This window comes from Garra rufa, chromosome 13 (assembly GCF_049309525.1).
Source record: "Garra rufa chromosome 13, GarRuf1.0, whole genome shotgun sequence".
Lineage (NCBI taxonomy): Eukaryota > Metazoa > Chordata > Actinopteri > Cypriniformes > Cyprinidae > Garra > Garra rufa.
In genome coordinates, this window is record NC_133373.1 from 26,821,941 (window position 1) to 26,849,775 (window position 27,835).

A 27,835-nucleotide genomic window follows, 5' to 3' on the forward strand; every position below is an offset into this window, starting at 1 on the left:
TGTCAACTCTGTGCCCTGCTCACAGCCGTGTGGTTCAGACTCTATCTGCACCCCAGCAAGACCAGTCCTTTTGTGCGGCATGTGGTGGCCACATTGCTGGGCATCTACTTTGCCCTCTTCTGCTTTGGCTGGTGAGTATGTGCCTGCAGTCCAAACTGACGCATCCCTCTCTGTGTGTCCACATGGAATCTGAAACCAGTTTTTGCTTGTACTCCCTGCTGCTGGACTGCAGGATTTGTGCTGGTGTGACATTCCAGAAAGATACAACAGACGCCAATCAATACAAAATGTAGCGGCCTGTGAAACGACAGACATTTGATACAGAATAAACAAACGACTTATAGGACAATAGAGAGCGCTGAAGCTGACGTCTGTAGTACACTGTCAAGTATCAAATTATGTGGTATTTTTGAATTGTAAATACACCTGTATGACTCCCTCAGTTGAGTGCAACTATTTTTTAGCCTTGATTCTAGTCGCGATTAATGGATTCATAATAAAAGTTTATGTTTGCATACTATGTGTGTGTGTGTGTGTGTGTGTGTGTGTGTGTGTACTGTGTATATTTATTATGTATATAGAAATACACACACACACACACACATAAATGTATATATTAGGGAAAAATATGTTAGATTTATATGTAAAATATTAGTATTTATATGTCATATAAATTATATACAGGTGTTTACAAACAAATACATACAATACATACAGATATATTTTTTAAATATATACATATATGTGTATTTATATATACATGATAAGAAATATACACCGTACACACACATATAGCATGCAAACATAAAATTTTATTTTGAATCCATTAATCGCGACTAATCGTTTTGCAGCTCTACTTGGTTCGGAAAGTCATCTGTGAGATGAATGACAGAATTACAACATTTGATTAAAACCAAAAAACCATTTGAAAAATGGAAAACAGAAATGAAAATTTTCATTGTTACAATTAATTTTATTGGTTGGTGGGTCCCATTTTTGGATTGTGTGTAGTATAATAATTTACATTTATAATTTACAATTGGGACTAAACATATTTTATTTATATATTTTATTTATTTAATAATATAATAATAACATTTAATAATAATAATAATAGTAAATAAAATATGAGTAATAAAATTTATAAAAACAATAACATTTCACATAATTTTTATTCAATTCCAGTGTACTTTGCAAAAACCTTTTCAGGAAACAGCTGGTGTTTTATTTTATTAACAGAGTAACATTAAAAAAAGTATTGTCGATACTAACGTAGTTTTAGATACATTAGTGTCTGTGTTATGCGTTTCACTGTCAGCACACACAAGCTTGTATTGATGTGTCGGTGGCGATTAAATCTGGAACTAATTAACATCTCATTTAATAAGACAATCAGATCAATAGGCCACACTCATGATAATAAAGGATAGATACACTTCTGGCTGCTAATTAGTGGCATCTTTTCAAAGCCTCATTAAATTGTCTCTGTTTGTGTATTTGTGTGTTTAAGTATGTCAGACAGATACGCTTTCAAAATGTTTATTTTCTTTAAATAAATGCAGTTCCCTTTGGTGAGTCTGGGTTATAGGCATATAAATTCATCTAATTTCTACTTGAATAAGGACAAACCTCCTGACATTGGCACCACTGACTCATTAGTTTTAAGAATTAGTTTTCTTTTTGATGGTAACCCACAACCAAATACAGAAAAACGGAAGAGAGGGGTGGGGTGAGCTGAGCTCATAATCATTTAAAGAGACATGCACCGAAATGGGTTCCTGTGAACAGAGCTGTTTTTGACAACATAAAAAGGGTCTTGTTTTATACGACCATTGAGGAATTTTAACTAAAATGTGTTGCAGAAATTTGGTAAGGACCCTAAAGATTCATACCAACTTGTGTAAAATGGACATCCATGTCCTCTTTAATAGAAACATGTTCTGTCTCTTCTTAAGGTATGCTCTTCATTTCCTGCTTCAGAGCGGCATTACTTATGGCATAATGATTCTGACTGGAGTCGAGCATATGCACAAGTAAGTCCAACATTTCACATTTCTGAATGTTACAACTGTAACGACATTGAAAGTACTCAAAAGTGCTTTAATATTTTCAATATTTTAATATTAAGTATATATATATATATATATATATATATATATATATATTAGTGGTGGGCATAGATTAATTTTTTTTAATCTAGATTAATCTCACTCATTCACTCACCTCACAGATTAATCTAGATTAAAATGGCTAATTTGAATTCTGCCGAAGGCATTCAGAATATGTGTGCTATCCAAAAAAATGACTAAAAGTAAGTCTTTGAGAACGGGTTTATCAAGCCAGGTGGCACATTAGACCAGGGCTCATCTCCTGTTTCCAAACTGCATCACAAACTGCTCGATGAAGCTGTTCTATGATAATTTGTCGATGAAAATAAATTATGTTCAATAAGATGTACTTGTGTTTACTAACTAACTAACAATGAAATTATTTTTTCTACCTATTAGATTGTGTATACTGTGTGGTTTTTCACACATACGCACAATATTCATATCATACGATATAGAGGTCGACCGATATATCGTCCGGCCGATATATCGGGCCGATATTTGCTATTTTTTAACATATCGGCATCGGCCGATTCCCGTGTTTAGTAGCGCCGATTTAAAGTCAGGCACGTCTGCGGGCAGCCCCGTGTTATTGGTGCGGTGGAACGCTGCTGTGAAAAGACTTCCCCCAAGCCAAAACTTTTGTAAGATTCAATAACAGTTCTGAGAGTTAAAGGTAAGGCTTAAAGTCCCATGGCCATATATGTACTATATATTATTAGTAAACTATGAAGTGTTGCTTTCACTTAGTGAAAGAAAATCATAGAACCGTCGGGAACTGGCATAATGCTACGGCTAGTTAAAGGTTTGCTTACTTGCAGTTAAGTTTAAAGACTGTAGTCGAAAACGATCAGCAACTTGTTTGCTAACATATTAGCCCCAGTGTTATAAGTTCTGTTTTATTTTTCCTGTATTGGAGTCGGAGAATTTCACTGTGTCCGTGGGGTGAAGAAGGCGGCGACTCTCACAAACAATGCAGCGTTGTGATACTCAGCCTCGCTCGGAGACAGTGATGCACAGAGGGTGGTTATATCCACGGGTGGGGTAATAATAAAATGCATTCTAATTACTTGTTGGTGGGTCGCGCGTGGATGAGATAAATCAATAATTATGTAAACATTAACTACATTTTCTAAAATCTGAACCTGAGTTATGTGGTCAGGACCGTGGCGCCAGCTTCCTTTTAAATATATTTTGATGATTACCCCTGATGCTCCCACACCGCACCGTCCTCTCCGTCACCCCAGATACTGCGAGTTTATACATATATGGTCACGTCCAGATGTCAGTAAACGTTATTTTTTTCAGCATGGATTTGGCTTAAAAGCATGAGTGATTAAGCCTATATAAGTGTGCAGTGATGTGCGGATCAGCTGTTAAAATGAACCATCCATTCATCATATCATGCAAAACTAAGAATTAGAATAATTGTAATAGGAAGATCGTGTGAGGTTAGATAAATCAGAGAAAAAATATAGGTTGCGGGTGGGTGGCAGGCGGATTACACTATTGCCTGATTTTGCTTTATTTCGTCGTCAAAAGTAAGATTTTGCTCTTTCTTGTCATCAAAAGTATTCTGAAACAAGTCACAACTGAGCCGCTGTGCATCTCCATTTAAACAGCGGTGTTTCGTTTAACGTGCGTTTTTAAATTAATCTAGTGAAATGATTCAATTTCTCATTCATAAAGAGAGTCATTTGCTTATTCAGGAATGAATCAGCTGCTCGAACGAATCAAATTAATGATATGATTCAGTAATTAAATCAGTGTCTTGCCGCCATCTGCTGGCAGGTCCTCTCAGTTATATAAATCTTTTAAAATGTCTGTATTCAAAATTTTACTTAAAATATTAAAGTTTCACATTAATCTCAGCTCTTAAACTTTTATGTAAATGATTAACAGTTTTTATATGATCTGTTTTATATATTTAATACAGTCACACTTTATATTAGGTGGCCTTAATTATTATGTACTTAAAAGTACAATGTACTTAATGTGGTCATATTGCATTGCAAAACACTTTTGCTTCTATTAAGGTGGGATATGGGTAAGGTTAGGGGCAGGTTTGGTGGTATGAGTAGGTTTCAGGGTGGGTTAGGGTGTAAGGGTTGGTTCAACAGTGGTAATTACAGAAATTAATTACAAATGTAATTACATATAGGTTTTTAAAAATATATAAATACAATGTAAAAACATGTATGTACACAATAAGTACACTGTACCAAATTATTAATTTAAATGTAAGTACATAGTTGTTAAGGCCACCTAATGTAAAGTGGGACCTTTAATACTAATGGTCAGTTTGATTTGTTTGGTTAACTTTGGTTAAATCTTTTATAATAATACTGTGCAGTGCACAAAATCAAGATCCAAAAGATGGTTCCTTGTGTTCATTGTTCATGATGTTAAGTTTAGAAATGATGTGCATCCACTTATTATGAGTGTGACATTTTAGCATGCAAATAAAGGGAAGAACTTCAAGATATCGGCCCTAAAAATCGGCCAAAAAAATCGGCAGCACATATCGGCCATCGGCTGACCCTGACCTCTAAACATCGGCATCGGCATCAGCTATAGAAAAACCCATATCGGTCGACCTCTAATACGATAGACCTCCTCGTTCTGAATGACTTTGACTCTAGAACCACTGCTGTCAGTTAAACCGTTTGTTAAATAATTGAGAAGATATGAAAAGCCTACTTTTGTGAACTAGTCCTAGGTTTTTCTCTGAGGCTGGAAAAAAAACACTGCAGTGCATTTCTCTGGAATCTTTAGATCAATAATTATCACAATTTTTTTAATATTTACTCTTTGGGAAGCTATAACTGGGTCGTGCAGAAAAGGGGCCTGTCCAAATATACCCAAAAGCCTATAAAGCCTAAACGAAAAGTCAAAACTTCATGAAACCTGGTGAGCATATGCGACAGGTTATTCTTAGCAAGCATGCAAAGTTTTAGACACCACAGCTGCTGCTATAACAGTCGTAAACATTAAAAAACATATTTCTGTTGCAAATGACCTGTTTTGACCAAAAATGCTTTTTTAAATAATGCCTTCCCTGGGCCCCCCGCCCCACAGGTTGAAAACCCCTGCCTTAAAACACTTGAACCCGCTGCTTGCAGCTATATTTAATGACAGAATGTTTATTTTGTGTGAACTATACCTTTGAAAATGCTTTACTTTAAATTCAGTAGAACTCATGAAACAGATGTGAGTGAATTCTTCATGGCCCCCTTTTCATTCGTAAGGTGACCTGAGGTCCATGCTGATAGAAGTCGCCCCCTCTCTTAGAGCCCGACTCTGCTGATGAAAGAGTTGAAAACTGACCCAGAGATAATTATAATGAGAAAGAGATCATTCTCTTCACCCGCTGACCATCAGTCACTGTCCTCCTCACGGGCGTAATAAAATCGTCCATTATTTCCCCTCTGCCGTCTCCTGCCAGCTGCCAGAAACTTTTTACTAGGTGGTAAATATAAAACTGCCTCAATGTCAGAGTTCTGCCAAACGGCCCTTTAGGGACATTTTGTTTCAAATGAGGTGATATTACTGTTTTAGGATGATTCAGGGGCAGTTGTTGAGGTAGACAATTCCTCCTCCTCCTTTTTCTGTCTTCTATTGGTGGGTTGCATAGAATAGCGATTGACGTGATTGGTTGTGTTGTTTTGGGAAACATACAGTGGTTGAGACCATTCTATTTTTGGCATTATTCAGGGGGGCAAACTGTTTTGCAGACCAGCAAAACACACTTGCATTGTTGAATTGAAAGCGCACGCACGACACGACACACTCCTCGTCTATCTTTGTACTCACACCTGCAGTGTCTGGGGACCTGAGCTGAATGTGTCATCACTACAGCTCGTGTGTGTGTGTGTGTGTGTGTGTGTGTGTGTGTGTGTGTGTGTGTGTGTGTGTGTGTGTGTGTGTGTGTGTGTGTGTGTGTGTGTGTGTGTGTGTGTGTGTGTGTGTGTGTGTGTGTGTGTGTGTGTGTGTGTGTGTGTGTGTGTGTGTGTGTGTGTGTGTGTGTGTGTGTGTGTGTACCTGGTATTCATCATGATGTGGGGACCAAATCCCCACAAGGATAGGAATACCAGTAGATTTTGACCTTGTGGGGACATTTCTCAGGTCCCCATAAGGAAACAGGCTTATAAATCATGCACAATGAGTTTTTTTGATGAAGTAAAAGTATGCACAATCTCCTGTGAGGGCTAGGTTTAGGTGTAGGGTAGGTGTAGGGCGATAGAAAGTACGGTTTGTACAGTATAAAAACCATTACGCCTATGGAATGTCCCCATAAAACATGTAAACCCAACGTGTGTGTGTGTGTGTGTGTGTGTATAAGAAATAATGAGAATGACTGAGAGCTTCTAGTTATGCTAGTCTCTGCTAGCTTCATCTGCTTTTTCCTTTTTAAACCACACGATTCCCACACTAATGACCTTCTGTTGTCCAGTGCAGTGAACAGAACACATTACAACACAAGTTGTTTGTGGCTGATGTCTTATACTAAACTCTCAGTCAATACATTTGCATGCACAACAGAAAACCACTTAATGTGAGAAATCAGCGTTCATGTTTTCATGCACTGCGTTAGCATCTGGTTCACACTGCTTTTTCCACCCTCTCAGACATGATGAAATAAAGCAGAGTATATAGTTAAAGTCCCCATGAAATCAAAGTGTTTTGGCTTTTAGCATGTATATGTTAGCCTTAAGGTTATTTATAAGCTAGTGTGTTTCAAAACAATGACAAAATTTGCCTTTAAAAGATATACACATTCAAAACATGACATGACATCATGATGACATCACTCTGCACTTCAGCTTCTCATCAAAATTTTTGTCCAATCAAATGCTGTTTAGAATCCAAAGTGTCTATAAAATAGATGCCAAGGCTGTGGCTGAAATCGGTCACTTGTTCACAGAATTGGTATTTTCTGTACAGTAAATGGCATGTAGGGCACTATATAGGGGATAGGGAATGATTCAGACAGTGTAAATATGTTTTCCATTTGGAAGGAAGAAGTCTGGTTTCGCTTTGTGTCGGTGCAGACCATAAAATGTATCGGGACACATTTAAATTCTACACAGAATGGTATATTTCATAGCAATATGGATGAAATTGTGGCTGTCAAACACTGTCAAATGCGGCTTTACTAAGCTCAAGCTGTGATGTAAACGAAACGCTATTGGCTGTTTAAAAAAGGGGGCGGGATATGCTTGACATATGCTCAATATGTCCCGTCCTGTCTTCTTGTTTCAGTTTAAATTACGTCAACACATAGAAAAATGCTGTGTGTTTCAAAGCACTTCAGTGGACCTTTAAGCTTGTAGATAACTTGTAGTTAACTTACTACCACATCCATCAAATGAAACCAGCAACATGGCAAAAATCATGATCAGAGGACAGTAGACAGAGGAGAGTAGTTTTGTGAAGGCTTATGTTGAGATAATGATAGGCTGACTCTCCATTTATTTGGCAGTTACTTACATGAGTAGCATACATATAACGCATAATTAAATGGACATTAAATATTATTACCAGTTCAAATTATTTTGTAATATGAGAAGAGGCATCAAGGCCACCCTCACTGTCCACAAGCCCCATAACTATTCCAGTAGTTTGTTAATTGCTGGAAAAGACTGTTCACCCAAAAATGAAAATTCTGTCATTAATTACTCATCCTAATGTTGTTCCAAACGCATAAGATCTTTGTTCAAAAGTATTCATACCCCTTCATTTTTCCCGCACATTTTGTTATGTTGCATCCTTATGTTAAACTGCTTTAAATTACTTTTTCCCACATCAGTCTACACTTCATACACCATAATAACAAAGCAAAAAAATGTTTTTTAACATCTTTGCAAATCTATAAAAAATAAAAAACGTAAATGACTCCATTGCGTAAGTATTCATACCCTTATCTGGGACACTTGAAATTAAACTCAGGAGCATTCATATTGCTTGTGAAGTTAACCTGTGGCAAATTCAATTGAATGGGTATGATTTGGAAATGCACAAACGTCTAAATAAAAGGTCTAACAGCTGAAAATTCATATCATAGCAAAAACCAAGCCCCGAGGTAAAAAGAAAACTGCCTGTAGAGCTCAGACACAGAACCGCATTGAAGGTTCACAGAAGCATGTAGTCTCCATTAGCCCTAATGGAAAAGGTTTAAAACAACCATGACTCTTCCTAGAGCTGGCCTCCTGGCCAAACTGAGCACTTGATGGAGAAGGGCTTTGGTTAGACTGGTGACCATGAACCTGATAGTCACTCTAGTTGAGCTCCATGATCATATGTGGAGATATGAGAAACCTACAGAAGCACAAACATCACTGCAACACTCCACCGATCTGGACTTTATGATGGCGTTGCCAAACTCAATCCTCTCCTTAGCGAAGACACATGAAAACACACTTTGCAAAATTGCAAAAAAAGCACCTAAAGGACCCACAGACTGTGAGAAACAAGATTCTGTGGTCTGATGAACCTCAATACCCAATATTGTTTAAAGGAAACCAGGCACTGCTCATTACCTGCAGAACACTATGCCAAGTAAAGTGTGGCAGTAGCATCCTCATGCTGTGGGGCTGTTTTTAAGCGGCAGCGATTAAGGGACTCATCATAGTAGGAAAAAAGCTCGATGCACCAAAATATTGAGATAGCCTTAATGAAAACCAAATCCAAAGCATTCAGAACCTCAGTCTGGGCAGAAGGTTCACCTTCCAACAGGAAAATGACCCTAAGCACACAGCAAGAGTGGCTTATAGACAACTCTGTGAATGTCCTTGAGTGGCCCAGACCGAGCCTGGGCTTGAACCCAATCAAACATTTCTGGAGAAGCCTGAAAATGTGCATCTGTCCCAATCCAAGCTGACAGAGCTTGAGAGGATGAAGAGGTGAGGCGAAGAATGACAGATAATTGCTAAATGTTGATGTGCAAATCTTGTTGCATCATAACAAAAAAGACTTGAGGCTGTAAAGGCGCTTCAGCTAAATACTGAGGGTATGAATACTTATGCAATGTACTTATTCAAGTTTTTATTTTTAATACATTAAGGACATTGTGACAATTGTTTTTGCTTTGTCATTATGATGCATTGAGTGTAGACAAAAAAAAGTAATTTAAAACAGTTTAACATAAGGCAGCAACATAAAACGTGAAAAAAGAGAAGGGGTATGAATACTTTCGCAAGACACTGTACCATACAGGCTGAGCAAACACATGCAGCCTTCCTTCAATCAGCGATAATGAAACGCCTCTCTGTATGTGTACGTGTTTGAGAAATCATTTGAATATCCGCATCCTTTTTTTCTGCATCATACAAGAATAGGGAGCAGTAATGTCATTCATTAGTGTAGAAAATAATGTCTATCTACACACAAACACACACACAGTCTGCTGTTCAGCCTCTGCAGATCAAAAGCCCTCATCACCGCTGAGAGTTCATTTGTGGAAACATCACTGAGCTCTTTGTTAGCTTATTTAAAAAAAAAATGCTGTTTGTACTTGTTTCAGGGTTTTAATGGATCATAAAAAGTCTCCTCCAGGCCCTCATGATATCAAAGCTCTTGTAAAACTACAATTTATGTGTATCATCTGAAGAAAACGTGGTCATAAGTACATTAATGCATCAGAAATGGCTTGCGATGTTAAACCTGCTCTTTGGTTCGCATTGCAGATACTGTTTGGTGGTCGCCCTGGGTTATCTAAGCTTCTGCCAAATCACCCGGGTTTACGTCTTTGATTACGGAATGTACTCTGCAGATTTCACAGGGTAAGACTATGCCTTTCTATGTGAAGTTTCAGAGCTTCTTTTTCTGTGTTGTCTACTCACATTATTTTTTTTCCCTTTCTAACAGCCCAATGATGGTCATAACACAAAAAATAACCAGTGTGGCTTTTGAGATCCATGATGGTGAGTGTGTGTGTGTGTGTGTGTGTTTGGTTGAAGTTTAGAATACACACAGGAATGAAGTATTGGGATTCTGTTCTGGATGCTGATCCAGACGGCTACTGTTGTGATTGTCAAATGTGCTGCCAAAGGGCCTGAGAAACTAATTAAAGAAATGGAAGGCAGTGGGATGAAATGAAAGCAAATGAAAACAAGCCTCCCCTCCTTCTCTTCACCCCTCTATTGTTCCACAGGGTGACAGATTACCCTTATGATGTGTGCTCCCCACACCGCACTTCTTGATATTACCGTTATCACTAATTCATTTCTTTGTCCTCTGCTGAGTTCAGCTGCTGGCCTGCAAACCTTTGTCATGGAGATTCTTTCAAACCGAGTAGATTCCCTTAAGATTTACTTTCTGTTTTATCTTCACTGAATGTCTTGCGCAAGTGTAGGACTGGGCGATATGACGATGTACACTGTACAATGCATTGTACAAAACTGCAGTTATTTTTTATTATTTCCAATTCGTCTTTGCTAGTTTTAGGTTTTTTTTTTACAATTGAACTTAACATATATAGTTTTTGTGGCGGCATTGTGTCAGATTTTGTCACTACGGTTTCCGCTGCGTTTTATGATGAATTTTATTTCATTTTATTTTATTTATTTTATATATTATTATCATTATTATTATTCTATATATTTTTTAATTCGTCTTTGTTAGTTTTAGTTTTTTTTTTGTTTAACATAACATATAGTTTTTATTTAGTTTTTATTGCATGTTTATTTTAATTTATTTTTTATTATTTAATTTTTTATTATTTTCAATTCGTCTTTGTTAGTTTTATTTTTTTTTTGTTTAACATAACATATATAGTTTTTATTGCATGTTTATTTTAATTTAATTAAATTACATTTTTAATTTAAATGTTTTTTATTATTTTATTAAAATTGTATTATTACATTTTTATTATTTTCAATTTGTCTGTTAGTTTTAGGTTTTTTTAGTTTAGCATAACAGTTTTTATTTAGTTTTCGTTGCATGTTTAATATTATTAAGTGGCGGCATTGTGTCAGATTTTGTCAATACGGTTTATGCTACGCGTAGTTATGTTGAATTGTATTCATTTTATTTTTTTTACAAATTATTTTATTTTATTTTTATTATTATAAATTTGTCTGTTAGTTTTTTTTTTAGTTTAACATAACATGTAGTTTTTAGTTTTCTTGCATGTTTAATTTAATTATATTTTATTTGTAATTAAATAAAAAGAAAATATTATTTTATTTTATTTTTTTATTATTTGGCGGCATTGTGTCAGATTTAGTCGATACAGATTATTCTGCACATAGTTATGTTGAATTTGATTTTGTTTTATTTTATTTTATTTTTAATATTCTTTTATTTATAAAATACATTTTATTTAATTATTTTATTATTTTATTATTTATTATTTTCAATTGGTCTTTGTTAGTTTTAGTTTTTTTATTTCAACATAACATGTATAGTTGTTATTTAGCATTGTGTCAGATTTTGTTGATACGGTTTCTGCTGCACATAGTTATATTGGATTTTTTTATTTTTTATTTTATAAAGTACGCTATTTCATTTATATTATTGTATTATTTTCAATTTGTCTTTGTTAGTTTTGGAGTTATTTTGTTGAACATTTTTTTTTAGTTTTTGTAGTTAGTTTTTTTTGTAGCATGTTTAATATTGTTAACATTTTCTCAACACAGTCTAGTTTTATTGCTGTCTAGTGGTAATTTAATGCAGACATCATGCCATTTGATATATATCCATGGAGTGATGCAATGAATACGAACAAAGTCAAGACTAAGAAGTAGTTATAAATGAGCGTGGTTAAAATTTGTAGCATTAATATAGAAATAAATGTATGTTCTGTCAGCAGTTTTAAGTCATAACTATCCATTTTTATTATAAGTTTTACTGTTTTAGGTCTGTTTTTAGCTCACGTTATGTAACATGATGCATTATTTGCACTCATGTCGAACATCATTAATTTGTTATGAGTAATTGTATCTTTTAGTGTTCAACAAAGCCCAGATAAATATAGAACGTAATCAAATGAGATGAAGTACCTTTCATTTGGAAAGTATTTAATTCTGCGGATTATCCAGAAATGGGCATTACCTTGTGGTTATTCTCATTGATTCCAGTACAAATAACTCTATTGTCATATATTCTGTTACTGTGATATAAAATTACTCATTTTGTGATATATGAATTGTATGTAAGCTTACTGCCAGGACTCTTATAAAGTGGTTTCACTCGCCTGTTGCCCTGAATAACCTGTCATTGATATTCCCCATGGTCCGTAGGACACTAATAGGACAAAGTCCCCCATAGAAGTCCTTGCTGACGTCCAACACTAGCTCTGGGACATGTTGGTGCTTATTGTGGGTGAAGCTCTTGTCCCTGCACTGTTGCTGCTCTCTGGGTTGGCCATAAACATTTCAAGTGGCTCGTCTTGTTATGTGCATAAGGGTGGCGATAAAACAACAAGAAATTATTCAAGCCACTTACCCTGGGTCACCCTGCTTTGTCTTATCGGGAGGGAAGACAAACAATGGAGGCAGAGGAGACTCATGAGTCGACCACATGAACTCTGTGCCAAGTCAATTTACAGCACATTTCTTTCCTCTCCAGTTACCTCTGTAAATCAGGGAGAGGCCAGGGAGTGTTAGACCAAACTCACAAGCTTAGAAGTGCCTACGGTACTTTCACTGTGCTCATGTAAATGTCAAGATTTTCCGCTAAATTGTATTTAAAGGAATAATTAAAGCAAAAATCTGTCATAATTTACTCACCCCAACATCTTTCCAAACCCACATGACTTGTTTCTTATGTGGGAAAACAGAAAAAAGGAGACGTTTTGAATAATACTTGTCCATCTTTTCCATGCAGTTACAGTGAATGTGCTTTGAGGCTTTATCGATTGTCTATATCTACAATATGGGACTTTTATTATGTATTGAAGGTGTTAGAATCAATCTTTTTTATGTATATGTTTACAGGAATGGCGAGGAAAGAAGATCAACTAAACCAAAGTCAAAAACTGTTGGCCATAAGGTATGTAGATTTAAACTGTTGACAATACAAGAACAAAATTCTAGAAAAAATGATGAAATGTCAGTTTGGATTGAGAGTGTGTAATTGTAGTCTTAAAGAAAAAGTTCACTTCCAGAACAAAAATTTACATCCTTGTCATCCAAGATGTTCATGTCTTTCTTTCCTCAGTCGTAAAGAAATTGTTTTTTGAGGAAAACATTTCAGGATTTCTCTCCATATAGTGGTCTTCTTTGGTACCTGCGAGTTTGTGCCTTATTTAGTTAAATGATCGGTTATTTTCTAAAAAGAAATGGCAATGTATATACTTTTTAACCTCAAATGCTCGTCTTGTGTAGCTCTGTGTGTACTCTGTGTATTCCGGTTCAGTCATTTTCTCCTCCAACTTCAAAACGCAGAGCTTGACAAGACAAGCATTTTAGGTCAAAAAAGTATAAAAATTGTCAAGTTTTTCAAAAAATAACTGACCGTTTTGCTAGATATAACCCTTCTTCCTCGGCTGGGATCATTTAGAGCCCTTTGAAGCTGAATTTAAACTGTATTTTGGAAGTTCAACCTCGCGGGCACCATAGAAGTCCAGTATATGGAGAGAAATCCTGAGAGGTTTTCCTCAAAAAACATAATTTCTTTACGACTGAAGAAAGAAAGACATGAACATCTTGGATGACAAGGGGCTGAGTAAATGATCTGTACATTACTATCATGACTAGGGCTGGGCAAAAAATATCGATTCTCCGATTTTAATCAATCTTCAGTTTAACGCAATGATATCGATTCGGGAAATCCCCGAATCGATGCTTAATGCGCGTGCTTCAGCTTCACGTAAGAGGATATTGTAAGGGGAATTTTACAGTAAAACACCCAAGGACCAGATATGATGAACAAAAACCAGGAGTCAAAGATTCAATCAATCGAAGTCATGTTTACTGAAGAAAATAGTTTGCAGTTTCATCAGCAGAAGTCAGCTTCAACACTCTCGATGGAGTTCGTAGGCCGCCCTGAGTACATGTTCAAACACCAGTAATTATACTCTAACAGAGGTTGCTAATTACGTCAATGCATAGGTTAGGAAGATCCTGATTGGTCAAAAACTTAGATAACTGTAAAATTTTCCACATATGGTAGACAAAATCAAAGCTATCAACAAGTGATTACACAGGCGACAAAGATCAGAGGTCAGACACAACAGGCCGTCTCCAGAAGCCCGTTTATGAACCGCAACATCAACAAATGGCAAGAACCTCCTCAGTATGGTCTTTCCGCCGTCACGCCTGATATTAAAGACAGAGGCTGACACACACACATAAATTCACACATAGAGACCTTATCTATCTTCGAGGTTGCCTAGCCAGGCAAGACTCTTTATCAATGTGGCTTGATACACGCACACCTAACAGTTAGCCTCTTGGAAAAATGGAATCAAATCAACAGGATTTCACTAATACAAGTCTAAGGGATATCAAGAACATATGTCATAGATGTCCCAAATCACAGATGTCTTGGTCACAGTTGCTCACGCAATCAGGAGGGTCATCCTGACCTCCTGAGGTGTGATCTCGGTCCCTGAGAAAAGAGAACTTCAACAGACAGAAAACACATTTGGCACACACTTTAATATTTTCTATAAGGCATCTATTCTAGTCACTCAAAATCAACAACTTATAATGTTTAAGAGTTAAACACTGATTATCATCTACTAAAAATCTATAAAAATTAATAAGGATATTAATTTGTAAAAAGGCCATGATGTCTTCCGACTTCCACTCCTTCAATATGAATATTCACCTCTCGTCCTGAAGGTGTCACCATCAGCTGCTTTTTTTGCAGACAAATCTGGTGATCAAAAATGATTAGGCTGTAGTTAAGAACTGTTAGTTTTATGGACAGTTAGAATGTTTTGTATCCGCAGACAAGGGCTTTATGATGTGCATTTTGCAGTTTGTTTACATTGTGTACAATGGATGCACATATTTATGACTTCTTGTTACAGTGTTAATCGATAGCTCGAATCGAATCGAAACCATGAAAATAAGAATCGAATCGAATTGGTCACAATACCCAGCCCTAATCATGACAACACTCTGAAAGGTTTAGCATGGTAATGGATATGACAGTGTTAATGTATTTGGTCTTGGCAGAATAGATCTGCTACGCTGCTGCTGCTGAATTGCTGGTGCTGTTGGTTATTGCTGTAGTTGTAGATTATTGCTGCTGCTGCTGCTGCAAGCAAGTACAGAACTTACTACTTCCAAAGCATATGGCGATACGGTGCTGTGAGTATTTAAGACATACTGCTGCTGCACAAATATCATAAAATAACCTGTAGCAGATCTATACAGGTGGAGCTGGGGAAGGTGGAGGGTTTCAGAGGAACTCTGAAAGCGTGCTGTGAAATGCCCAAGTGAATGCTACCAGCCATTTAAATAGCCACAAGCTGCAAGCTCATTGGTTGCGTATGCTACATGAACCAATCAGCTTGTGCCAAGTCGTATAACTCTGTGTTATCATCAGTTACGTTAACCCATCAGCCTGCGTCATCTAGAGTTTCATGGCAAAACTAGGTATTTTTGTTCTGGAAGTGAACTTCTCCTTTAAGAACTAGTTTCTTTGCCCTTTATATTTTAAACTACAAGCTATCACAATTTTATTTACTAGATTTGATGTTGCTCTTGTCTTAATGTGGTTCTAAAATCTCTTTTTTTCTGTATTTGTGTTTGTTTGATTCAGACGGATGCCCAGTTTATTGGAGTACTTCAGTTATAACTGTAATTTCATGGGGATTTTGGCCGGTCCCACCTGCTCTTATAACGATTACATTGCCTTTATTGAGGGCACCCCCTATCGCCACAGAGACCTTGAGACCAAAGGAAAAGTCAATGGGAAGAGCAGACTGAACGACCCTTCACCAAATGTTTGTTTTATTAAATTCATATTTTTTTCACATTACTTCACATTACACACCATTTCATGTTACAAGTAGCTTGAAGACTGAACCAATATTGTCATACACTACTGTTCCAAACTTTGGGGTAAGATATTATGCATTTATTTAATCAAAAATACAGTAAGAAACATTAACATAACTTTTCTATTTTGTTGTGTTTTAAAATAAATTTATTCATGTGATGGCGAAGCTGTATTTTCAGCTTCCATTACTCCAGTCTTTAGTGTCACATGATCCTTCAGAAATCATTTTAATATGCTGCTTTGGTGCAAAGAAATTCTTACTCATTTTGAAAACGGTTATACTGCTTAATATGTATTTTTTTAATACATTTATATTCTTTTGTCAATATAAAATTGACAAAAAGAGCAATAACGTGCAAGTGCTATGAAAGTCTCATTTAGCCTAACGCAGTACATAGTATCAAGTTGTTGTTTTTTTAATAAATAAATAATATAATAAATAAAAAGAAAATAGATAGGATAAAAAAAGAAAAGAAAAAGCAAGCTAGTGTTAGAGGCCTAAAAATAGATAGATAGAAAACAACAAGAACAGAGAAGCTAGTGTTAGTTTTATATATATATATATATATATATATATATATATATATATATATATATATATATACACCCCAAACTTAGTGTTGGGGTACTCATACTGTTCAAAAACTTTTGACTGGTAGTGTATATGATTGGCCTGTTTCAAGTTCATTACAGTTTGTGCATTTCTGTTTCTCCACAGACAGTTGTCATCCGTAAACTGGCCACCTGTTTCATCTCTCTGCTGGTCTTCCTCTCCGTCTGCAAAGTCTGTCCTGTGGAGCGTAACGTTGATGATGATTTTATTGCCACCACGCCCTTCTATGCTCAGGTGGTCTACCTGTATTTGTCCATGCTGACCACCCGGCCTAAATACTACTTTGTTTGGACTCTGGGTGCGTGGACTTCCTGCCTCTCCTTCACTTCCCATCTGACTAGATTTCTCTCTCCCTTTCTTGTTTTGATCTATATTGAAAGATATTGGCTTGTCTGATCTTTTCTTTGCCTCTGTTCCGATAATGGATATCATATTTTGATTTCTTTGCTCATTCGCAGGAGCATAAGACATGGTCAATCTGCAAAAAGACTTGACTATCCTGAAAAACTGTAGAAGTGCGTACACTACCAGTCAAAAGTTTTTGAACAGTAAGATTTTTAATGTTTTTTAAAGAAGTCTCTTTTTCTCACTAAGCATGCATTTATGCAAAAATACAGCAAAAGCAGTCACATTTTAAAATATTTATACTATTTAAAATAACTGTTTTCTATTTTAATATATTCCTGTGATCAAAGCTTCAGTGTCACATGATTCTTCAGAAATCATTCTATGTTGATTTGCAGCTCAAGAATTTTTAGACATTATTATTATTATCATTAATATTTAAATGAGTACTTTTTTTCTGGATTCTTTGATGAATATAAATATATCCAAAGATCACCATTTATCTGGAATAAAAAAGCTTTTGTAACATACTATATATATATATATATATAATATACTATTCTACTGTTTTCAACATAATAATAACCATAATGAATGTTTTAGAGCAGCAAATCAGAATATTAGAATCATTTCTAAAGGATCATGTACCTAGAGTAATGATGCAAAAAAATCATGAGAATAGATTACATTTTAAAATATATTCAAATAGAAAATAGTTATTTCAAATGGTAAAAATATTTCAGATTGTTACTGTTTTTGCTGTACCTTGGATCAAATAAGTGCAGACTTGAGAGACTAATTAAAAATCATTAAAAATCTTACTGTTCAAAAACTTTTGACTGGTAGTGTATATTTTTGCAAATTGATCGTGTCTTACTCCCCATCAGAAAAATATCTTCCCCCCTCATTTTCAACTGGCATGATGCTTCTTTCATTAGTCTGATTTCCTATTTCCAAGTTGTCCTTTCTCTTCCCCCAATGTGTTATATATGTGTCTGTTGAACCGTACTGGAAATAATAATTTGATCAAGCATGAGCAGTAGTTTGTCTTTCACGTTCCATCATTATCGTTTATGCTGTACCTCGGGCATGATTAATTACACATTAGGATGCATCATCCATCATCTGTTGTGCAGACTGGTTGTGTGACCCATTTGAATTGGGATCAACATCTTACACAACATAGAAATGGTCAATATGGCTTGTGTTTTACTGCCCTCTTCAGACAAAAGATGGAACTAAAACTCATATATGGCCCTGGACCACAAAACCAGTCATAAGTAGCACAGGTGTATTTGTAGCAATGTCCAAAAATAGATTGTATGGGTCAAAATGATCGATTTTTCTTTTATGGCAAAAATCATTAGGATATTAAGTAAAGATCATGTTCCATTAAGATAGTTTGTAAATGTCCTACCGTAAATATATCAAAATGTAATTTTTGATTAGTAATATGCATTGCTAAGAACTTCATTTGAACAACTTTAAAGGCGATTTTCTCAATATTTAGATTTTTTTGCACCCTCAGATTTCAAATTTTCAAATAGTTATATCTCCCAACAAACTATACATCAATGGAAAGCTTATTTATTCAGCTTTCAGGTGATGCATAAATCTCAATTTCCAAAAATGTATCCTTATGACTGATTTTGTGGTCCAGGGCCACAATTCAATCCATGTAGTTATTGTAATTACATTACATGTGTCTGAATTATAAAACGCTACATCAGGCATTCCAGAATTCAATGAATTCCTAACACTTTATATAAAGATAGAAACAAACTTGGTACTGTATTGATCTGATCTGATATCTTGACACTCATGCTGTCTTTCTAAATAGCTGATGCCATCAATAACGCAGCAGGATTTGGATTCAATGGGTACGACAGTAACGGTTTGCCTCGATGGGATCTCATTTCCAACCTTAGGATCATGAATATAGAGGTCAGTTCAGCGGTAGTTAATGAAGAAGTTCACTTCCAGAACAAAAATTTACAGATAATTTACTCACCCCCTTGTCATCCAAGATGTTCATGTCTTTCTTTCTTCACTCATAAAGAAATTATGTTTTTTGAAGAAAACGTTTCAGGATTTCTCTCCATATAGTAAACTTCTATGGTGCCTGCGAGTTTGAACTTCTAAAATGCAGTTTAAATGCAGCTTCAAAGGGCTCTAAACAAAATTATAAGAAAATGATAATTTTTATACTTTTTAATCTCAAATGCTTGTCTTGTCTAGCTCTGCATGAACTCTGTGTATTCCAGTTCAAGTCAGTTAGGGTATGTCGAAAAACTCCCATCTCATTTTCTCCTCCAAATTAAAAATCACCCTACAGCGCTGTTTTACCTTTTTTTGTAAAGGGTGTTTGATCATCTTTGCATGTTCACTTTGTAAACATTGGGTCGGTACTTCTGCAGCGATGTAGGACGATTTTGAAGTTGGGGGAGAAAATGAGATGGGAGTATTTCGACATACCCTAACTGTTTTGAACTAAAATACACAGAGTTGACACAAAGCTAGACAAGATGAGCGTTTGAGGTTAAAAAGTAAATAAATTGTCCATTTTTTCTTTTTTTAATTAACCAATCGTTTTGCTAGATAACACCTTTCTTCCTTGGCTGGGATCATTTAGAGCCCTTTAAAGCTGCATTTAAACTGCATTTTGGAAGTTCAAACTTGCTGGCACCATAGAAGTCCACTATAGAGAGAAATCCTTAAATGTTTTCCTCAAAAAACAAAATTTCTTTGCGACTGAAGCAAGAAACATCTAAACATCAAGAAACAACAACATGAACATCTTGGATGACAAGGGGGTGAGTACTTTATCTGTACATTTTTTGTTCTGGAAGTGAATTTCTGCTTTAAGTTGTGTTTTTGTTTTTCTTCTGAGTGAATCGTAATTGTTCTAATCAGTCAAGTCAACTTTTATATTTTCAGCTTGCCACCAGCTTTAAAGTATTCCTGGATAACTGGAACATCCAAACAGCACATTGGCTTAAAAGGTAAGAACAGGAAGAGCACGTTTTGCTGTGTAGTACACTACCACTCAAATGTTTGGGGTCATTACAGGATTAGTTCACTTTCAGAACAAAAATGTACAGATAATGTACTCAACCCCTTGTCTTCCAAGATGTCCATGTCTTTTTTTCTTCAGTCGTAAACAAATTATGTTTTTTAAAGGAATACATTTTAGGATTTCTCTCCATATAATGGATATGTATGGTGCCCCCAAGTTTGAACTTCCAAAATGCAGTTTAAACGCAGCTTCAAGGGGCTCGAAAAGATCTCACCCGAGGAAGAAATTGACAATTTATATACTTTTTAACCTCAAATGCTCGTCTTGTCTCGTCTTTGCGATGCACATGCGTAGTCGGTGACATCTGGGTCAATGCAGTTAGGGTATGTTGAAAAACTCCGATCTCGTTTTCTTCCCCAACTTCAAAATCATCCTACATCGCTGCAGAAGTACCGAACCAGTTTTTACAAAGTGAATGTACAAAGAAGCCCTTTACAAAAAAAAAGTAAAACCGTGTTGTAGGATGATTTTGATGTAGAAGATAAAAAAGAGATGTGAGTTTTTCGACATACCCTAACTCTATTGATCCGGATTACAGAGACGAGACAAGGCGAGCATTTGAGGTAAAAAAGTATATAAATTGTCCATTTGTTTCGAAAATAACTGATCGCTGAAGTCCTTTCTACCTTGTCTGGGATAATTTAGAGCCCTTTGAAGCTGCATTTAAACTGCATTTTGGAAGTTCAAACTTGGGGGCACCATACATATCCATTATATGCAGAGACATCCAGATTTTTTTTTTTTTTTCTTTTCAAAAAACATAATTTCTGTACGACTGAAGAAAGAAAGACATGAATATCTTGGATGACAAGGGGGTGAGTACATTATCTGTACATTTTTGTTCTGGAAGTGAACTAATCCTTTAATATTTTTAATGCAATACTACTATAAAAACAATAATACTGGGAGATATCATTACTGGTTAAAATACCTGTTTTCCACTATTTGTATTATTGTGATGACAAGCAAAATTTCAGCAGCCATTACTCCAATCTTCAGTGAATGTGATGAAATTTCAATTCTGTGATGAAATTTTGCCCAAATAAAATGTTTGATTTATGTATTTAAATGTTTCTTTTCTTTTCTTTTATTTCCTTTCTTTTTATTTAATTTTTATTTTTTCGTCTTTTTTATTGAATTGAATTTTTATTTTATTTATATTTCATTTCATTTTTATTTAATTTAAATGTTATTTTATTTAATTTTTATTTGATTCATTTTTATTTGATTTATTTTTTATTAAATTTTTATTTGATTAATTTTTATTTCATTTCACTTTAACTTTATTTCATTTTTATTTCATTTAATTTAATGTTTGTTTTATTTTATTACAATTTTATTGAATTTTATCATTTTTATTGAAGTTTATTGAATTTTTATTTTATTTTATGTCATTTTTATTTCTTCTTTTTTTTTCAATTTTAATTTATTTAATTTATTTTTATTTTATTTTATTTTTGGTAAATGATCCTTCAGAAATCATTCCAATATGCTGATTTGCTTCTCAAGAAACATTTATTATTATTATGTGCAAAACATTTGTGCTGCTCAATATTTTTTGAAAACTCTGCTAGATCTTTTTAAATAGAAAGTTAAAAAGAACAGCATTTATTTGCTGTTCTTTAGAAGAAATCTTTATATTTTGATCAATTCAATGCATCTTTGCTGAATTAAAAAAATCTCACTGACCCCAGACTTTTTGAATGGTAGTGTAATTACAGAAACTGTCACTCCTCTACCTTCATAATTAGAAAAATGCTGTGCTTGTTTAACCCTCTGGTGCTCTTCGGTCACTTCTGACCGAAAAATTTTCTGTTTTGAATTTTTAAAAATCACTGCTTAATCGGAATGATATGAAACTCGGTGACTTTTATGCCATTTGGAATGTCAACACAAAAAAAAATTGAGGGCATGATTCAAGCAGGCTAAGTGGTCGTAAAAAAAATAGTCACACTTGTGCTCTTCGGTCTAAAATGACCGACCATAGGAAATGAATGGGAAATCGACAAAAATACAAATATTCAGAGAATTTTTGTGTGTACAATCTACAAATCCTCCACAATGCTGAAAAAAAGTACACAGCAGTGAAGGGGTGACACTCTAAAACACACCCATTCATAAACACACCCATTCACACACACACGCACACACACACACACACACATTAATATACACACCTCTATTCGGTCACTTTTGACCAAAACATTTTCGGTTTAGAATTTTTCAAAAAATCACAGCTTCATCAGAACAGCACCAAATTCATTGACTTTTATGGCATTTGGAATGTGAACACACATAAAAAATTAGGGCACGATTAAAAAAAACTAATAATAAAAATAAAAACTTGTGCTCTTCGGTCTAAAATGACCGACCATTGGAAATGAATGGGAAATTGACAAAAATACAAATATTCAGAGAATTTTTGTGTGTACAATCTACAAATCCTCCACAATGCTGAAAAAAGTACACAGCAGTGAAGGGGTGACACTCTAAAACACACCCATTCACAGACACACACACACACACACGCACACACACACACACAAACACACTAATAAACTCACCTCTATTCGGTCACTTTTGACCAAAACATTTTCGATTGTTTTGAATTTTTTTTTTAAAAATCACAGCTTCATGAGAACGCTACCAAATTCAGTGACTTTTATGGACACACATAAAAAATGAGGGCACGATTCCAAAAAAAAAAAAAAAACTTGTGCTCTTTGGTCAAAAATGACCGACATCAGGAAATGAATGGGAAATCGACAAAAATACAAAAATGTACAGAATTTTTCTGTCTCTTTCTCACACATCCACACACACATGCACAAATGAACTGAAACACAGCAAATTGAGAAGATGTAAAATAAAATAAAAATATATGTATAAAAAAATTACATATCCAGAGTGCAAAAGACACACACTCTCTTGCATATACAAAAAATTAACACTTCAAATCATATTTATAACAAAAAACTATCCCAAACTGGATAAGAAATAGTCTTTGAGATTGTTTAAATGTATGTTCAACTATTCCACCTAATAAAAATGCTGAATCAATTGTCTAAAAACAACTAGGCAATTCACAAGCTGCTTTGTAGAGAACTATACAGGCATGAAGTTACACCTGCCATTACAGATGTTTTTCTCGTTTTTTACCAACAGATGGCGCTAATCTGCCTTCAAAAATTAGTGTTGAATGGCTGAGTCTCTATTTCAACCTGAAATACTGCATTCATTAAAAAAAACTTTAAAAAAAAATTTAAATAAAATTTTTTATTATTCTCAATGGCAAAAAATGGATATTAATTACAGCATAAATATTCATTATTACCACAAAACCCTCTCAAAATGCAAAAGAAAAAAGAAAAAATATTATTAAACAAAAATGAATTGGAATGGTTTTACTGAAAAAATTACAGGATGCGTTACAGGTGTCCGGTCACTTCTGACCGCGAAGAGCACACGTGTGACTGCTAAACGAAGAGCACCAGAGGGTTAAAATGATGTGTGTCCTAGATTGAATAAGGAGCATCACCACAGATCTAGGTAGTGTCTGTTTGAGATGGCTTCATCTACTGCAGATTTTTCACAATAATCCAGTTTATCAATAATTAACATGTTGTCAAGTAAGAACTCATACTAGTATAAGCATTAGATGAAAAGATGAAGAACCATTTCCTTCATATTATTTATATGCTAGTGTGATTTTTGAATATTGTTTTATTTTGTGTTGCCTTGTAGGGTGTGTTATGAACGTTGTCCCTACAACCCCACTGCTGCAACCTTCCTGCTGTCAGCCATGTGGCATGGGGCTTACCCAGGCTACTACCTCACCTTCCTCACTGGCATCGTCATCACTCTTGCAGCCAGAGCTGTGAGTGACATCGCATTCTACCAAACATGAAGTACACTTCACATAGGGAATATTCTTGGCCCTTTTTATGTAACGTTGCCATTTTGTTGGCCATAAAGAGCACAGGGATTTTTTTTTTTGGTAAATGACATCCATCAATAAAAAAAAAAAAGTAAATAAAAAATAAATTTTGAACTGCAATTTTTTTAAGCATAGGAAAAATGCAACACTGGGCATTAGGGGTCAAACTTGTTTCTATTGTTCTCACACAAAAGGAGCATATTCTGAGCCTATTCATTAAATGGTACAAAAACTATTCCAATTTTTCTCAGGTGTTTACCAAAATGTTTGTTCATTATGTAACAAAATATTATTTAAAAATTGGTATTAAAATGAATACATTAGATTTAAGATAATTTGATACAAACATTTAGTACAATACGTAAATAGCCAGATTTTTTTTTTTGTTAAAAAAAAAAAGAGAAAAAATAGTGGTGAAATTTTACAACCCATTTAAAATACCCAGCATTGCAATTCTGTGATGAAATTTTGCCCAAATAAAATGTTTTATTTATTTATTTAAATAATTTTTATTTTATTTTATTTATTTCCTTTCTTTTTATTTCATTTAAGTTTTTTCATCTTTTTATTTCATTTTTATTTAATTACATTTTATTTCATATTTATTTTATTTATTTATTTTTATTTTTATTTTTTTTACATTTTTATTTCATTTTATTTGTATTATTTTTATTTCATTTAATTTATTTTTTCATTTAATTTAATTTAATTTATTAAATTTTTTATTTGATCTCATTTCATTTTTATTTTATTTCACTTAATTTAATTTTATTTCATTTTTATTTTTTTTCACTTAATTAATTTTTTCTTCTTTATTTGATTCATTTTTATTTAATACTTTTTTTAATTTTATTTTTATTAAATTTTATTTCATTTCACTTTCACTTTATTTTATTTTTATTTTATTTCATTGTTATTTCATTTTTTCATGTTTATTTTTTTATTGTACTTAATTTAAATTTATTTCATTTTTATTTAATTCATTTTTATTTAATTAAATTTTTTAATTTAATTTAATTTATATTCAGTTTTATTTCATTTCACTTTCACTTTATTTATTTCATTTTTATTTGATGTTTATTTTATTTTATTTTTGGTAAATCAGTAATGGTGCCCTAAAAAGAAGTTAAAGGCTGAAAAAATACATCATAATTATAAGTGCTTGGGTTGGTAATTGTTATTCCGTCCTTTTTTTAATGTCATGTTCCCTATTCTCCTTCAGGTGAGGCACAACGTAAGACCGTACTTCTTGGGTTCACCAGCCCTCAAGTTTGTATATGATATCATCACATGGGCGGCAACACAGATTGCCATTTGCTACACAGTGGTTCCCTTTGTTCTGCTTTCTGTGGGCCCATCGCTCAAGTTCTACAGGTGAGCAGGACAAACAAAAACAGATACAGATACTAAAAATGCCTACCTTTTTCCTCCATTCATGAGCTGACATTCTACCATCTCCATCATTTTATAGGTCATGGTACTTCTGCATCCACATAGGCTGTATATTGCTAGCCATCGCGTTGCCTGTGAAACCACGCCACCTGCGGCTGAAAGAGCACCAGCCGGCCGTACAACCGAGCCTGGAGAGCACAGACAGCAACAGCAACCAGAAACAAAAAACAACATGAGTCCTGGAACACCTTACCAATCTTCTATACACACACAGACTGGGCAAATGTACCTATTCTCCAGCCACACATGAAGAGAGTCAGATCAACTAAAGCTCACAAACAAACCAACCAACTCAGCCTCTGTCTGGACTGATAGAGTAAGTCATCCCTTGGCTCAGTATACTCAGTATAGTGGTACTGGGATTGGACAATGATTTGAGAGGATGGAATCAAATCTGACTGGTATACGAAGAGTTTTATTGCCAAGTAAACACTGTTGTATAAATTACGTGACCTTGCCTTTGTAATTCAACTTGTCACAGCAAGTATTAGTGTCCTAATCTGGTGGTTTTGTATTGGGCTGTAAATAGGATTTTCTTGCAAGGGACAAGGCCAATACCACTTGCAGAAAGCTGGCTATATTATATTTGAAAACAAAGAGCTTTCATGCGGTCAGGGTAAAATAAATATGACAAACTAACGGGAATAATAATAATGAAACTATTAGGGGAAAAAGGAAAGAAGGTTAAAGGATGAAGGGAAAAAAAGTCCACAAAATATCCAAGATTTGATTCCATTGAAAACTGGGCTCTTAGCCCTTTGTCATGTTTTGTTTGTTATGGTCTGTCGTAGCGTCTCGTCCATGTAGTCTTCACATAAAATTCTGAAAAGTTACACATAATACATTCCAATCTAAAGACCAGAGATTCTTTTGTCATAAACAAAAGCATTTCTTAGACTAATCCAATCTAAACTGAATTTTGGAAAGTAGTGGAATGTTAGAGTAACGTCCAGCCAAAAAAAAAAAAAAAAAAAAAAAATGGATAGTACTGTTAACTGCATGACTTTTGCGAGTCAAGCAGGTGGTGATTCTGTATGCACAGTAATGCACATTTTGTATGGCCTCAGTCAGCTTTAAGGATTGGCCTGCTAAAGGTTGGAAATGAAGCTGATGTTTGTGTTAAAGATCTATGAAATTGTAGAGGATGTCCACTGGATTTGTTTGAAACATTACGTTCTCTGTGTGGATCTGGAACATTTGTTTTTTGCAAATTATGTGATTAAAAAGGTCTTTTTACTACTCGTTTGTGGTCTGTTTGTCTTCCGATGAACCATTTTGCAAATGCTATAGTCACACATTCATTATTAAGTAGTGAAATCTTTGAAGCACATTGGTAATTTGTGACCCTGGACCACAAAACCAGTCTTAAGTCGCTGGGGTATATTTGTAGCAATAGCCAAAAATACACTGTATGGGTCAAAATTATTGATTTTTCTTTTATGTCAAAAATCATTAGGATATTAAGTAAAGATCATATTCCATGATTCCATATTCCAAGATTTTTTGTAAAATTCCTACTGTAAACCTATCAAAATGCAATTTTTGATTAGTAATATGCATTGTTAAGAACTTAATTTGGACAACTTTAAAGGTGATTTTCTCAGTATTTTGAATTTTTTGCACCCTCAGATTCCAGATTTTCAAATAGATGTATCTCGGCCAAATATTGTCCTATCCTAACAAACCACATATCAATAGAAAGCTTATTTATTGAGCTTTCATATGATGTATACATCTCAGTTTTGTAAAATTTTACCATATGACTGGTTTTGTGGTCCATGGTCACATTTAGTCTTCTGTACTCTCGCATGCCTCAACCAGGATAGTTCTCAACATCTGCCCTTTGCTCTGCAGACATAAACCGTGCACTTTGTGCCACTACAGATAACAATAAGTTACTTGATCTTGCTGACATCATATTATCCACCGTATTTTTCAATGTGGAAGTACAGTGCCTTTCAAAAGTATTCATACCCTGTCATTATTTTCACGTTTTGTTGACTTATGTTAAATTACTTTTTTCCCCACATCAATTTACTCTTGATACACAAAGCAAAAACAGAATTGGCATTTATAAATTTATTAAAAATAAAAAGTACATTGCATAAGTATGCATACCCTTATCTCTGTACTTAGCTGAAGCACCTTTACAGCCTCAAGTCTTTTTGGGTATGATGCGACAAGCTTTGCATTTGGCATTTTGAAATGCCATTCTTCGCCTCTCCTCTTCACCTCTCAAGCTCTGTCAGGTTGGATAGGGACAGAAGCACATTTTCAGGTTTCTCCAGAAATGTATGATTGGGTTCAAGCCCAGACTCTGGCTGGACCACTCAAGGACATTCACAGAG

At 34.7% G+C, this 27,835-nt stretch overlaps 1 protein-coding gene across 1 annotated transcript; it reads left to right on the forward strand.

Moving 5' to 3' along the window:
* Nucleotides 1-26,726, forward strand: mboat2b (membrane bound O-acyltransferase domain containing 2b). The gene is made up of 12 exons (XM_073853106.1): nt 1-131; nt 1,956-2,033; nt 9,794-9,889; nt 9,975-10,030; nt 13,046-13,100; nt 15,825-16,008; nt 16,783-16,975; nt 18,863-18,966; nt 19,960-20,024; nt 23,843-23,975; nt 25,258-25,409; nt 25,507-26,726. The coding sequence occupies exons 2-12, from the start codon at nt 2,002-2,004 to the stop codon at nt 25,661-25,663; spliced, it is 1,227 nt and encodes a 408-aa protein (XP_073709207.1). The 5' UTR covers nt 1-131; nt 1,956-2,001; the 3' UTR covers nt 25,664-26,726.
* Nucleotides 26,727-27,835: the final 1,109 nt, after the last annotated feature.